Here is a 14313-nt window from a genome sequence, read left to right as displayed (position 1 = left end):
CTTGATCTTCAGGTCAGTGCAAGACAAGTTACTTTGAGTTAAAACAGCTCAAACATGAATTTTAGTCTAGGACTTTTGTCTGTGAAACTGGGGGCAAATTATTATACTTTATTATTATTATTATTTAATGATTACCTGCTGTAAGTAAGTAAAGTCACCAAAATTGACCATTCTTATTTTTATGGATTATTGCAGTATTTATTGGAAATTATAAACTGACCAAAAACAATAAGTGTAATGTTTGTTTTTAAATGAAATTAATGTACTATATATTTTTAAAAAATACTTTTTCTTTAGTACTTTGTATTATGTATCATCATAGTACTAGACATTATTCACCTCTAGATTTTGCACCATTTCCATAGAAATATTAGAACAAATATTACATATTGTTTTCAATGAATACAGAGTTACAATATAAAATCCAAAGCTTAGAAGGCAGATTGATGCCATCTGGTGGAAGAAATAAAGAAAATCACAAATGCCAATCACTAGATGCTTGTGTAGCCTTATATAAATATTTGTATTTTCAGACATTATTACGTAATAGGGGTGTACCGATACCCTCATGTCACGATTCGATTCATATCACGATACTGAACTCACAATACCATATTATTGCGATACTCCAAGACATATGGTAAAAAGGTTAACAAAAAATGTACTGTTGATGAAAATGCTAAATTTGGTTTTACATTGGGAATGGAAATGAATAGGCTTGGACTTAGTGCAGGTAACCCAATGCACAGGACAGTGGTGACATCAGAATAAAAATACTGATGATTCTGAAGTTGAAAATACAGAATAATTTTAGACGAACATGCTTAACAATCTGTCACTGGCTAGATACATTAATAATGTCGGCCACTTTTTACTGGTAACAAAAGACATTTGGCATTATCAGGACCCACACATATTCCCCCATTGCATTATTATACATTATATTCAACATTATATATAGTAGTTTAATGTAGTACTGACACTAAAACTCTGTAAACTTGAATTTTTCCTCACAGAAATATTCATTTTGGGTGACTTATTGATGCATTTAAGTATTGTGATATATTGTGACACGATATATTTTTTACACCCATATTACGATAAAAACTATTTTGTCATGGATAATTTGTAGATTGCACCACAATAAAAAACTTTTTGTATTTCCCATTCATTTCCTATGGTGGTATTTCCTAAGTGCGACTATTTTTGTAAAGACTGTTTAGACTTTTCTAATTATCTCTATTATTTTTCTTTTCTTTTTGTTGTTCATATATTTGTTGTTCCTTTTTTTTTTGTTAAAGTAAACACATTTTTCAGTCAAAACTGACTGAAGACCACTAGAGGGTTAACTGTGATGTAGGACAAGTTGAAAAAATATGAAAAGTCATATTTCTATGGCTGACAGAAATAGTTGTTAGGATATTGTTTAGATATTTATCTAAAATATAGATAGTGTAGTGTATCAGTTTTACTTCTTTTTTTTTTTAGAAACTGTAAAAAGTGCCACGTCTTTGCCCTACACAGGCCTAAAGTTTTGTTTCATCAAAATGTGTCAGTTATAATTAAAATAAAATGGAAAAAGAAATGAGAACAACACAAAACACATGTACTGTATGTTAGTACTCTACCAAAGAGCTGGAGAACTATTTAATTTTGTTGACATAAACATTACAAAACAACATATATATGAATAAAATAGAGACATGAACTTCCTGCACGTTTGGTCCATTTCAAATGTAACATCATTATTCAGATTTGTCATTTTCACAGAAAAAAAGAAGAAGAAAGTAATCTGAATTACAGTCATTGAGCTGTAATGTACATGGCTTACTGTGGTGTGCCTGAATCACCAATAGTCTGTTTGCATGCATTACTGGAAGAGTTTAATCAGTGTGTAACTCAACACAGTGTGTGTGGCATTTAATCAGCAAAAGATAGTCAACTAAAAAAAAGATGGGATGGTAGCGTGAATGTTCCAGCTAATACTGCCACTCTTTGTATACACTCTAAAGAATACTGGAGCCATGCCACATGTCACTACATTTTAAAATAGTCATCTGAAAACCCCTGCATAGGTTTGAACCTTAATACATCTGGCATTGACATCTAAATGTGAACATGTAACCATTTTAGCCCACAGCAGCATATGCACATCAATTTGTTCAGCAAAGTTTACTGGCTATCTCATAAAAAACACAGTAACGCTGTTGCAATAGTGAGTATATGCACCATTTGAAAGAGCTAATGCTACACATCTGAATATACAAACAAATCAAAGGGATCTGGTTTAACAGAATAACATTGAGTAGTTGTGTTGCATTCATCTTATCCAAGGCTTGTAAAACTCCAATTTGAAGTGAATTAAACGCATTAAGCAAACAGAAAAAATTTCCAAAGCGTGAAATGTCCGGGTCATATTTCACCCCAAAATCAAAATCAAAAGATTTACTTTTTGCATATAGAAACTGAAAAATGATCATTTTACTTGACTTATTTATTGACTGATTTGCATTGGCATTATTTAAAGAGTTAAGTATATTTCTCCCAAGCCTACCATTTAAACGTTTTTTTTTTTTTTTTAAGTCTCTTATGCTCTATTAATATTTATTAAAATGTGATTTATTCCTGTGATGACACATCTGAATTTTCAGCATCATTACTCCAGTCTTCAGTGTCACATGACCCTTCAGAAATCATTCTAATATGCTGATTTCCTGCTCAAGAAACATTATTATTATTGTCAATGTTGAACATAGTTGTGCAGCTTAATAGTCTTTGAATATAAAACAGAAATCAAACATATGAAACCGAAATCTTTTGTAAATGTATTTACTGTCAATTTAAAGAGTCCATGCTGAAAAAAAGTATTCATTTCTTTAAAAATATATATCTTACTGACCCAATTCTTATCCAATCTTCTGAACGGTTGTGTATATACATACCTAATAGAAATTTGTATGTGCATGTGTAGCATTCTAAGTATATTCCATGGTTGTATTTGTTGAATTTAATTTACACTGAAATAAAAATAATGAATAACAATCTTAAAGGTTTTTCAGGTCTTTAAGGGAAATCTAATTGCATAAATGTTTGTCTTTTGATCTTAGGGTGAAACGAAACGAAACGTTATTTGTGAGACAAACTCACCTACTTCAATAGCCTGTAACATCAAGAGGGAGTGGAAAAGTCCTCTGCTTTTTATATAATATGATACAATCTGCATATTCCCCTGAGTGATCCAGTCACGTCACTGCAAAAGAAATTTTTCAGAACAATGTTTGAAAAGTTAGGTTTAGTGCAGCTTTCAGTATGATGCATGATATTAAAAATAATTTAAGCCAGTCCGCGAAACATCATCAACTAATATAATATAACAGATTCTACCACTATTACAGCTCCACGGTTCGTCATACACTGGCGTGTGAGAGTTCAGAGTGAATTCTCTGATGTCTCTTCAAGTTGCATTTCTGGGTAAACCTTTTCCCACAGTCTGAGCAGATGTAAGGTCTCTCGCCAGTGTGAACCCTGCGGTGCGCTTTCAGGTTGCTCAGTTTGGTGAAACTCCGTCCGCAGATGGTACAGCAGAACTGCCTCTCTCCTGTGTGGATCTGTTGGTGAGCTCTGAGGTGACACAGGTGAGAGAAGCCTTTCCCACACTGGTTGCAATTGTGCGTCGTCCTTGCCGAATGATGGCGCGTGTCCCCCTGAACCCTCACGCTGACCATCTGCGGAAGACTTCTCCCTGGATGTACGGTGCTGAAACTTCTTTCCCCTGTAGCGGCTCCTTCAGGATACTGACGGACGTGGGAGGGTTTTGGAGTAGGAAGGCCTTTGCAGATGGATTGCGCTCGGTTTACGTCGCTGGCGCTGTGATCTGACACAACCGCGTTGGGATGTAAAACAATTTTCGTGTTCTTCCTAACGGGTGATCTGAGATGCTGCATGGTTTGTGGTGCAAGGCTCTGAACCTTGACGGGAGGCGCGGGATAGGAGACTCGCTCCTGTACTTGAGGTCTAACGGTGAGAGGATCTCCAGGCTGAAGGTCCAACGGTGTCGTCTTAGCACTGCTGTGAGCAGAAACCATCTGAGGCCTGGTTCTCTCCATTTCCTCCCAGTCTGGTGGAAGCATCACTATAACTTCCTGTTTAACGGACCCTGAGTCTATGCTGCTTACCTGGGGTCTCAAACCCGGAGACTCTGAAGATACTGAGGTCCTGACTGGCTCTGGCTGTGAAACAGATGACCGCGCCGAAGGGTCTGTTTTGGAGTCAAACCATTTTGGGGGGGTTCGGTGTCTGACCTCATCCTCATCCCCGGGTCTTTCAGTGCAGGACGGTCCACCTGGTTTGTGGTCAGAATCTGTATTGCGGAGTCCATTGGTCTCTTCCACACGGCTCTGAGGATCTTTTTGTTTGTGTATTTGAGAGTGTATTACTAGATAAGCTTGCGTGTCTCTGGCCTCTGTTGTTTCCTCTTTCACTTCTCCTCCAGGGTTTTGCTCACTCACTTGAACAGCCTGTCATGGACAAAGCGCGCATGAATTAGAAACCGCTAAAAAACGATCTTAGAAAACTGCAGTTTTTGGACACTTTAAATCTATTAATTTTATTGCATTACAAAACCAAGTGGCATGTGCAAACAAACGCCTTTCTCAGAGTTCATTACATTTTGAGAGGATGTAGACTGGTGGTCAAAAGTTTGGAATAATTAAGATTTTATTGAATTATGCTCAGCAAGGCTGCATTTATATGATGAAAAACAGTAATATTGTGAAATATTATCACAATTTAAAATAACTTTTTTCTATTTGAATAAATTATTTAATCTATTTTATTTATTCCTGAGATGGAAAAGCTGACTTTTCAGCATCATTACTCCAGTCTAAAGTGTCACATGATCCTATAAATCATTCATGCGGATTTGGTCTTTAATAAACATTTCTTCTTATTATTATTATTATCAACGTTGAAAAACAGTTGTGCTGCATAACATATTTGTGGAAATTATACTTTTTTGAGGATTCTTTGTTGAATAAAAAGTTCAGTGAGCACCATTTATTTGCATTTATTCAATTTATCAAAAGCATTTAAAGTTATGAGTACTAATGCTGAAAATTTATTTAAAATATATTAAAATAGAAAACAGTTATTTTAAACTGTAACAATATTTCACAATGTATTTTACTGTATTTTTGATTAAACAAATTCAGCCTTGGTGAGCATAAGAAACTTCTTTCAAAAACATAAAACAATCTTAATTATTGCAAACTTTTCTCCACCAGTGTAAGATATCAGTTCCCCTCAAGTTCACTCAGATGCCCTTTGGCAACCAAAAACTGTCCAAATACTTTTTGTCTTCTCTGCCACTACATATTACCATTAAAACAATGGCATACACACATTATGTTTAGTTTCCAGAGTTGCTGAAGGCTTCTCCTGATTTGCGCTTCCCGTGGGACTGCACCTCCAGCTACTGTCAGAAGCATTTTCCTGCTTAACAAGTGGATGTTCCAAACCTTAAAAACACACACAGAGGAGCATCTAGTCAGCAGATTCCAATACATCTTCGGACTTAAACCAAGTTTATTACTTTGACTAAACATAAACATTTTATAGTGATGTAATGTGGTACATGGGTCAATGACGTGACATTCATATTTTAGTCCGGATCTATCAGAATCGGCATGAAGCGGAAGTTGCAACAGTCTTTTCTTGCCTATTGTGACGTATATCCGAGTGAAACGGCTGAAAAAATATTTCATCAGAGAAAAGAAAAGATGTCGTTGCAAGAGGAAGGGGAAGTTATTTTGAGGGCACATGAAAAAAATGATTATGTGCTGGATAAATCATTTATAATAAATACTGAAATATTCCATAAAAAATAACAATTGTCAATTTTGATTTCATGGTGACAGTATTCAAAAAGATATTAAAAATACAATTCACATACAATTTTATTTCAATATTTAAAAACAAAAGCTTTAGGCTAATTCTTGAAAGAAATGGTGGGCTAGCACTTCGCAATAAGGTTTAATTTGTTAATATTAGTTATTGTATTAACTAACATGAACTAACAATGAGCAATACATTTATTAAAGTATGTATTAATCTTTGTTAATGTTAGATAATAAAAATGCAGTCATTCATTGTTTGTTCATGTTAGTTCACAGTGCATTCATTAATGTAAACGAATAAAGATTAATAAATGCTGTAGAAGTATTGTTCATTCGTAATTCCTGTTAAATACATGGCAAAAAAGTTGCTGACAGTCTCTTTTATTAACGTTTTGACATTTTCTTTTTATATTTGAAAAACATGTCCACTAAATGAAAGTGTAGCATAACCACACTCAGGAAACCACTTTGTTGTCATGTGACAAGGAAACCATGAAAAGTGTATATATATATATATACATACATACTTTGAAATATGGAAACTTTTGTGGGAAATGATCACAAGGAAATTACTTTTGTCATTTTTAAACCATTTGAGGGAAGCCATTTTGTAATCATGTGACAGGAAAACCATAACAGACCACTTGATCACTGGCTCTCAATCAGGGGGGCACACGACGCATTAAAAATATGGAAATATAAATAAATAAATAAGAAACATAATCCCTTGAAATATGTCTGGACATTTTTGTGGAAAATAATGAGGGAATTACTTTTGTTCAACTCACTGCTCTGTGTTTCGGGGCCTCTGTGTAGTACCCTCCTCCTGGACACTGCTGTCCGCCCACAGTCCACACACCTCACCCTCTTAAACCTCTCCCGTTCTCTCAGCTTGGCCTCCGACACTATCAGCCTCCGTTTTAACACCTCCGCCTCTCGTTTGCCTCGATCCATCTGCTCCACGAAGCTCTCCTCCACTAACCTGGTGATCTCGTACATGGTGGTCTTGAGAATAGTTTCCATGACCGCAGACAGCCGAGTCTGGAAGGAGATGACCAGCGTGCCCGTCATCCTGTATCTGATCTACTCGAGCTCGTTCTTATAGAGATGAATTGAGTGCGGAATGCATAGACACAACAGTGATCATGACATTAATGACCACCCATGCTGATTTCCATCTCAAATGTTTTATTTCTTATTAAGTCCACACATCAGCATTTTGGGAAACTCGGTTTAAAAATTCACAGTAAATGTTGGCTTTTCACACTTTCACGGCCAGTCAATCATCATACAAATCCCTAAAATAAAAACCTCGCACTGTTAGCATCGAGCTCATTACATCTAACGTTACGAACCGCGAACCGAAATAAATATCCTTTAGGCGCAAGGCGGAATGCGTCGCGTCATGTCCAGCTGACTGTAGTATGTTTTACATATTTTATTTAGTTAATGTATGAACTACAAGATGTTTGACTAATGCTTCATTCAGCATGTCAGGAGGAAGCGCGTCTGAGAAAACGGACAATAATTTTGTTGTTAGTGACGTCACATATTGTACGGTGGCCTTGTTGGGCTAAAATTGGACAAAAAAAAAAAAAAAAAAAAAAATTACATCGTTACACTAATGAAAATGTACTTGGCAAATAGCCCATATCGAAATACACATGAGCTAAAATTGTGCAGTTTCATAGCACATATACTATGTAAAATATAACAACTCAGGCACAGCTAAATATCTTTTTAACCTTTTCAGTATTATTATTTTAATATTCTTAATTTTTTTTAGTTAGACCCTTAGTATCATAACAAGAAGTTACATTACATGCAGAAATATTCAACTGTTTTAATGTTTTATACCAGAGGGGCCGTTAAATGCTTGATTCTGATTGGTTGATAGACATTTTAAGCAAGGTGTGCAATTATTTTTTAGTAAATGCACAGCTATGAAGTAGTTCCAGGTCATTACAGTTCCTCTTCACATTGTAGCAATATTAACATCTCATATGTGCATCACCTATCTATATTTTACTCCATAGTTCAATAGCCTGTTGGCAATTATTCCTTACATGAGTTCTGAAGAGCCAAAAATGTGTTTCATAATTATTATAAAAGTGTTTGGAATAGACAGCTAAATCAACTGACAACCAAATTAATGTTTAATTAGGCTGAGGCAGAGAGCTGAAAAAAAAAGACTGATATTGCATGTGACATACATTGTGTATTTGAAACTATATTAGGCAAGTTTAAAATAAACTTTAATAAACTGAAATCACTCCGCCTACATTTTCAAAATTAGCTTTGTAGACAATAAGATTCTAAAGATCATGAAAGTGACCATGTTTTACCACTGCATAGAAAATACAATATTTACATCAGATGCAAAGATGGCCACATTAACCACAATGTTACTTAAAGGCATAGTCTAATCAAAAATTTAAATTCTGTCATCGTTTCCTAACCTTTAAAACTGCATGACTTTATTTCTTCTGCTAAACACAAAATAAGATATTTTGCAGAATGCTGGAAACCAAACAGATTATACGGACAAAACAAATTCTCAAAATATCTTTTTTATGTTCCACAGAAAAAGTCTTACAGGTTTAAATGACATAAGGGTGAGTACATGATGAATTTTTAGGTGAACCATCCCTTTAAAGCTGGGCGCATTTTTTCTCTCTCTGTAGATATCGCATGGAAATCGCTGATGCTTGTACGGTCGCGGCTCGCATTGCGTGAGAGGAATTACAAGCCAAGCCGTGTACGTAACAAGCACCTCCCGAACTCCCGATAATTTGTTGTCCAGTGTCCCCTATTGCCAAGTCATACACAACCACGTCAGACAGGCTAGATCTATTCATATTATTATAGCCCAGTGGCTGCGACCCTTCAGTGTGTTCATACACTGACAAACACGAATACTCTCTAGTTGTTTTTGTTGAGAGGAATGGCTGTGTTGTTTTCTCTGCTTTTCACAAAATCATTTGCACACTTCTCTTTTTATTCTCTTTCTTTTTTCAATACGAAGCTACAGCAGCAACATTGAAAGCTCCAGTCGCCATGTTTCGCGCGAATGCTCATGTGCCGTGTACCAGCTGTTTTTATCAGGTTAAATGACTCATAATGTGTGCAATGACGTACGTGACGTGCAAAATCTCACAGTGTCCGCCCGCCTTTACAAAAAAACAAGTTAAATTATACAGAAAACATAATGACTACAACGGGAGGTTCTACAGTAACAGTGTAACGTTTCATGGGAAACAAGTCCGGTCAGGATTTATGGCCTTCCAACAATTTAAAAGTCAACTCTGTAAGGTTGTGAGGTGAATATTTTCATCATTGATTATTCGGGTCTGCACTATGTTTGCGATGATGTGACCTGAGATGGTCCATTCGTTTGAAGCTCAGTCCACAGATACCACAGCAGTATGGTCTTTCTCCCGTATGGGTACGTTGATGGACTTTCAAGATGTCGGCCCGGGTAAAGCTCTTACTGCACAGAGTGCACTTGTGTGGTTTCTCCTGCGTGTGAATGCGTTGATGCAGCTTGAGATTCCACAGTCGGCTGAATTTGTTCCCACAAAGCGTGCAGGTGTAGGGTTTGTCTCCGCTCTGGCTGCATCGGTGTCTACGCAGGTCACTGAAGGACGAGTAGCCTTTGCCACAGTGGCTGCACAAATGGAGACCGTCCCGCTGGTGGACACGCTGGTGGACTTTTAGGTTGCAGGCCTGAGTGAACTTCTTACCGCACTGGTTACAAGTATATCCAGCACTTGAAACGACTCGATGGGAGACTGGGTAGCCTTTCACAGAAGCCCTGCTGTCACCTAATGCTTGTCCAACATTAGACTTCAGAGAGTGATTCAATGCATGTCCCTTATAAGGTGCACTACTAGCTGCGTCCCCAGTGTAAAGTGAGTGTCCTCTATGTCCAGCCCCATCTGCAATCCCACCGTGAACTTCCGTGAGGGCGCTTGCGTCTTGTATGTGGCCATCTGCATTAATAAGTATACAGTCTCTATCCACGTCTTCTGTCTCGGGGTTGACTTGTGCAGGTAAAGATGCTTTGTTTCCTCTTTTACCGCTAATGGAAGAGCTGTAACGTCTCCCACCTTCCTCAACCAGGTCCTTTTGATCAGTCCCGACTGCAACCGATACTGCATGACCTAATGTGTCTTGAGTTTTTCCTCCAAGACTGTCCAGGTTTCCCATGTCTAGTTCATGTACACTGTAGCTCGCTAGCTCATCTGCATTGTAATGTGTTCGGTATGGCAAGCCCTGAACGTCTACGATATTTGCGTACGTCTCACTGTCAGCGGTCTGTTCAAGTCCGGAGCTCCAGTCTTCCTGAATCTGTTGCAGCTCTTGCTCACTGTAACTGTGAGCTGAGAAATCCATCCTCTCAGCTCCTGGAAAACCAAAATGTAATATTCAAACACAGTCTGATTTCAGAGGGTTAAAGCAGTAATCAGATTTTTAAAGGGATAATTCACCCCAAAATTTTAATTTTGTCATCAATTACTCACTCTCATGTCGCTCCTAAACCCACTAGACTTTTGTTCATCTTCGTAACACAAATGAAGATATTTTTAAGGAAATCTGAGAGATTTCTGTCCCTCCATTAAATGTTTATTCACCCAAAACAGTTCATAATCGTAATATAAATCCAAATTAATCGAGCGGTTTAATGAAGAAACATGATCACTTTATATGACAAACAGATTTAATTTAGGCTTTTATTCGCATAGAAACATTGATCAACAAGCGTACACAGAGCACTCAAGTATAGCAAACAGAAGCTCAAGCGTACAACAAACCTCACTGGTTCTTGTGAAAGCTCAAATGTGTTGGTGTAGCACACGAGAATGAACCTCATTGGTTCTCACGCGTCAAGCAAACATACTTGAGCTTCCATTTCCCACATTTGAGTGCTCTATGTATGTTTGCTGATCAAAGTTTATATGTGAATAAAAGCCTGAATTTTTATGTTTCTTCAGAAGACTTGGGTTAAACTGCTCGATTCATATGCATTTATTTTATGGTCTCTTTATGAACCGTCAAAAGTTTTGAGTGAATAGAATTTCAATGGAGGGACAGAAATCTCTCAGACTTGATTAAAAATATCTTCATTTGTGTTCCGAAGATGAACGAAAGTCTTATGGGTTCGGAACGACATAAGAGATGACAGAATTGATCTCTTTAAATCACACCTTCAGTATTTAGTGTCCAGCCATCCTGAAGCTCCTCATTATCAGCAGTGACGTAGAGGGCCTCCTCTTTCAACACGCCGTCCAGTTTCCTGTCCTCTGTACCAGCAGACTACAGAGAACACAAAGACAGAACATGCACAGAATGTTAAAGTTGTGAGAGATCTTTTCCTCCATGTTGTGATGTACATCGGAGTGAAATAAATGAACGATTCAGTCATCAGTTGATGATTGGATGGGGGTAGATCTGAATGAAAGCTTGAAGTCGACTGTAAATTATTGGAGAAGGCCAGCATACGTCACCAGAGAGAAGTCTATCGTTTCACCGGAAGATCAAGTTAGTAATTAAGAATTACAAGGTCTTTTTTTTTTTTATGTTACATGTACGGGTTTATTGTTCACAATAAAATCAATAACATGCACTTACAAAATAGAGTGAATTTTCAGGTCTCAGACACAGCCATTGTGAAACACTGCTGTACGAGCAACTCATCAAGGTTAGAGGTCATCAGTAAAGTGGTTTATCCATTCGGCTACTCACCTCTGTTGTGTTACTGGGTCTGGTTTGATCTTCCAATCTCTCTTTTCCCAAACGTGTGTCAGTCTCCAACTCACAGCTTCCCCAGTTCCCAACTGGAACTCTCTCCTGTTTGAGACTGCGTTCATTTTCTACATGTGGTCATCAAGGGTGAAAGCAACTGTGAGGGCATTGATTACACAGTCCTTTAATGGTCTTTAAAGGGACGGAAGAAAAATGTCATATGGTCTGAATGACATGATGGTCTTTAAACTATTCCTTTATATTATGCTGCAGGTCAATTTGACAACTTGGATCTTTGAGTTGGAGAAAACCAAAGGTTAACCAACTTTCCTTGAAGATGTTATTCATTTAGTCTCAGGAAAATGCCTGCAAAGTGTCAACACTGATGTGGTTTGGAATGTGCATATACAACATATTACTATTATGATGTTTTCAGCTAAAGGCAGCTGCACAGACCCGAAAAAAAAAAATTTAATGTATTTTGATATGTCAGTTTCTCATCTACCCTCTAACGGTATTTACATGTATGCATGTATATTTAAGAAACTGAAAGTGTACACTTTTGTCAGTTCATGCATGTTCTGTTCAATGGGAATCGAACCCATGATATTGGCGTTGCTAGCACCATGCTTTACTGCTCTACTTATTCTGTTAAAAATGTTGAAAAACATTTTTGGAATGATTAAATAAATAGTCACAATGCTGTTTATAATATTGAGCTTTTGGATTTAAAAAAAAGTTGCTAAATTCAGATTTAAAAATAACCTTGTCATGTTTATTGCTTTGTTGGTCAATTGTACTGAATCCAATTAGGGTCACATTGACCACCACCTTAACTATCACACCCAGATTTATGTTTAACCTGGGTTAAGTGTCCAGTATGTCATCATGCATGATTCATAAACACTTCACAATAAATTCCTGGTCTGTTCTAATTAGCCTACTAAGTGTATATGATATTCCAACAGATTATAAAATCATTACATTTCCTTTTTGTAGAACATTACACATAGTAACAACACGGAGTTTGAGTTGAATTGAGTGAACAAACCTGATTGTGGTAACAATTCTTCTCTTTCATTGTTACACACACGAGCTTTGTCACCACACACTGCACACCTCAGGACGCGCATCTCCTGGTTTTTCCTTCTGCACTCGCTCCACTGGAGCCTCTTCTTGAGACTCTCCACCTGCTCTCGACTGCGGGACGCTTCCTTCACGAAACTGTCCTCCACGAGCCGGGTGATCTCAAACATGGCAGCTTTGAAAACGGTCTCCATGACCCCGGAGAGCTGTGACTGAAACGAGTGTACGGCTTCGGACATAATGACGAGTATTTGGATGGGGAAAAACCCTATGGAAAAACCTAGTCTAGCTACTTCCGGTGATTATAAACAAACCAACAATTTATCCTCCAGCTTTTCATTAGTCTTTTCAAAATCGTTGGTGTGAAACCGTTTCACTGTTTTTATTGAACCTTCTTGTAACGTTAGTTTTGTCAAATTTGTAGTCCAAATGCTAGCGATGACTGTTCTCGTGCTAGCTACTGTTTACGCTAACTATCGTTCATTGCACTCCCATTCGTCTCTCAATTAAGCATTGTAACATAAACGATATGCTGAGAATCAATGCTGATCCAGCTAGGAACATTCTCTCGTCCTACAGTGTGGGACTGCGACTGACCGGAAGTACTTCCTAAAGCAAACATACGGGCGGAAGTAGGCTTTAAAGTGACAGTACAACCGAAAATGTAAGAAAGTTCAAAGTTTAAAAAGTTTACTCGTCGTTTACTGTGTAATTTTACTCAAAATAATGTACTCATTTTCATGGTGTTGCAAAACTTTGTAAATTTCTTCTGTGCTACGGAAAAGTAGATGTTTGTCAGAATGACAGATCAGTCACCATTTGCCTTCACTACATCGTTTGTCTATCTGTATGAAATTGAACAGCGACTCAGGCAAAGTGAGGTCGCATTAAAAACTGTATACACCTTTTGTATTCCAGGGTCGGCTTTGACCCGGTGGAACGTATTATAAAACAGTCATAATCTTTTAAAAACAAAACCATATTGTATCTAATCAGTTACTTCTCAGTACTGAGTAAATCCACAAAAGTTTTAAAGTTTTTTATGTTACCATGTTTTTTACAATGCTATCACTAGGCCACCCCATTTTTATTAGTCAAGAAATTAGAAATTTCTCAATATTTTCAAAGAACTATAGCAAAAACCAGTGTAAGCGGCTCTTTGGGACTGACATCCTGCCATAGAGGAACAATTTTGGGTTCCCTAAAAAACATTTTTAGTGAATAGTTCTTAAAATATATATATATTTTTTCTATTAATGTATAAAACATATACATTTATCAAATACAGATACTTTATAATTCTGAATTATATGGATAATATGGATTGCCACTCTATGCCAATGGTTCTTAACCAGGGTGCCTCAGCAAACTTCCAGGGGGCCAAAATAAGTCTTAAAATCGTTTAAATTGAGTTATATTGACATAATCTTAATTATAATGCTAAAAGTTAAGATGCACAACATTAAACTGACATATTTGAAATATGCAATTTTAAAAAGCCTAAAATTCACTTGTGACACTTAGGCTAATTTAATAAGTAGTTGACTTTGCATAGGATAGTAGCCTAACAGGAATTACCTTTCACTTT

General features: G+C 37.0%; 2 protein-coding genes across 3 annotated transcripts; both read right to left on the bottom strand.

Moving 5' to 3' along the window:
* Nucleotides 1-2586: 2586 nt before the first annotated feature.
* LOC311282334 (uncharacterized protein) lies at nt 2587-7435 on the bottom strand. Of its 2 annotated transcripts, none has more exons than XM_084396045.1 (3): nt 6683-7435; nt 5401-5516; nt 2587-4517 (listed from the first exon to the last, which is right to left on the bottom strand). In XM_084396045.1, the coding sequence occupies exons 1-3, from the start codon at nt 6963-6965 to the stop codon at nt 3408-3410; spliced, it is 1509 nt and encodes a 502-aa protein (XP_084252171.1). In that variant the 5' UTR covers nt 6966-7435; the 3' UTR covers nt 2587-3407. The 2 variants fall into 2 exon arrangements, with proteins under 2 accessions (XP_084252171.1, XP_084252170.1); XM_084396044.1 differs by having other exon boundaries at nt 6668-7259.
* A 597-nt stretch (nt 7436-8032) lies between these two features.
* Nucleotides 8033-13341, bottom strand: LOC311282329 (uncharacterized protein). The gene is made up of 4 exons (XM_084396030.1): nt 12691-13341; nt 11640-11767; nt 11102-11210; nt 8033-10300 (listed from the first exon to the last, which is right to left on the bottom strand). Exons 1-4 carry the CDS (start codon nt 12962-12964, stop codon nt 9228-9230), a joined length of 1584 nt encoding a protein of 527 aa, XP_084252156.1. The 5' UTR covers nt 12965-13341; the 3' UTR covers nt 8033-9227.
* Between the last annotated feature and the right edge of the window lie 972 nt (nt 13342-14313).

The sequence above is a fragment of the Rutilus rutilus genome (genome assembly GCF_951802725.1).
Source record: "Rutilus rutilus genome assembly, chromosome: 2".
NCBI classification, from domain to species: Eukaryota; Metazoa; Chordata; class Actinopteri; order Cypriniformes; family Leuciscidae; genus Rutilus; species Rutilus rutilus.
Note: the sequence above shows the minus strand (reverse complement) of the source record. Positions and strands in the feature narration are given on the sequence as shown.

Excerpts from the sequence above, each read along its gene's own strand:
- LOC311282334 (XM_084396044.1), bottom strand. The coding sequence starts at position 6,965 with ATGACGGGCACGCTGGTCATCTCCTTCCAGACTCGGCTGTCTGCGGTC. Across the intron at positions 5,517-6,667 it reads GAGCAGTGAGTTGAACAAAA|GTTTGGAACATCCACTTGTT; the intron begins GTAATTCCCTCA and ends TGTGTTTTTAAG. Across the intron at positions 4,518-5,400 it reads CTCTGGAAACTAAACATAAT|GCTGTTCAAGTGAGTGAGCA; the intron begins GTGTGTATGCCA and ends TGTCCATGACAG.
- LOC311282329 (XM_084396030.1), bottom strand. The coding sequence starts at position 12,964 with ATGTCCGAAGCCGTACACTCGTTTCAGTCACAGCTCTCCGGGGTCATG. Across the intron at positions 11,768-12,690 it reads AGAATTGTTACCACAATCAG|AAAATGAACGCAGTCTCAAA; the intron begins GTTTGTTCACTC and ends GACCACATGTAG. Across the intron at positions 10,301-11,101 it reads CTGGACACTAAATACTGAAG|GAGCTGAGAGGATGGATTTC; the intron begins GTGTGATTTAAA and ends TTGGTTTTCCAG.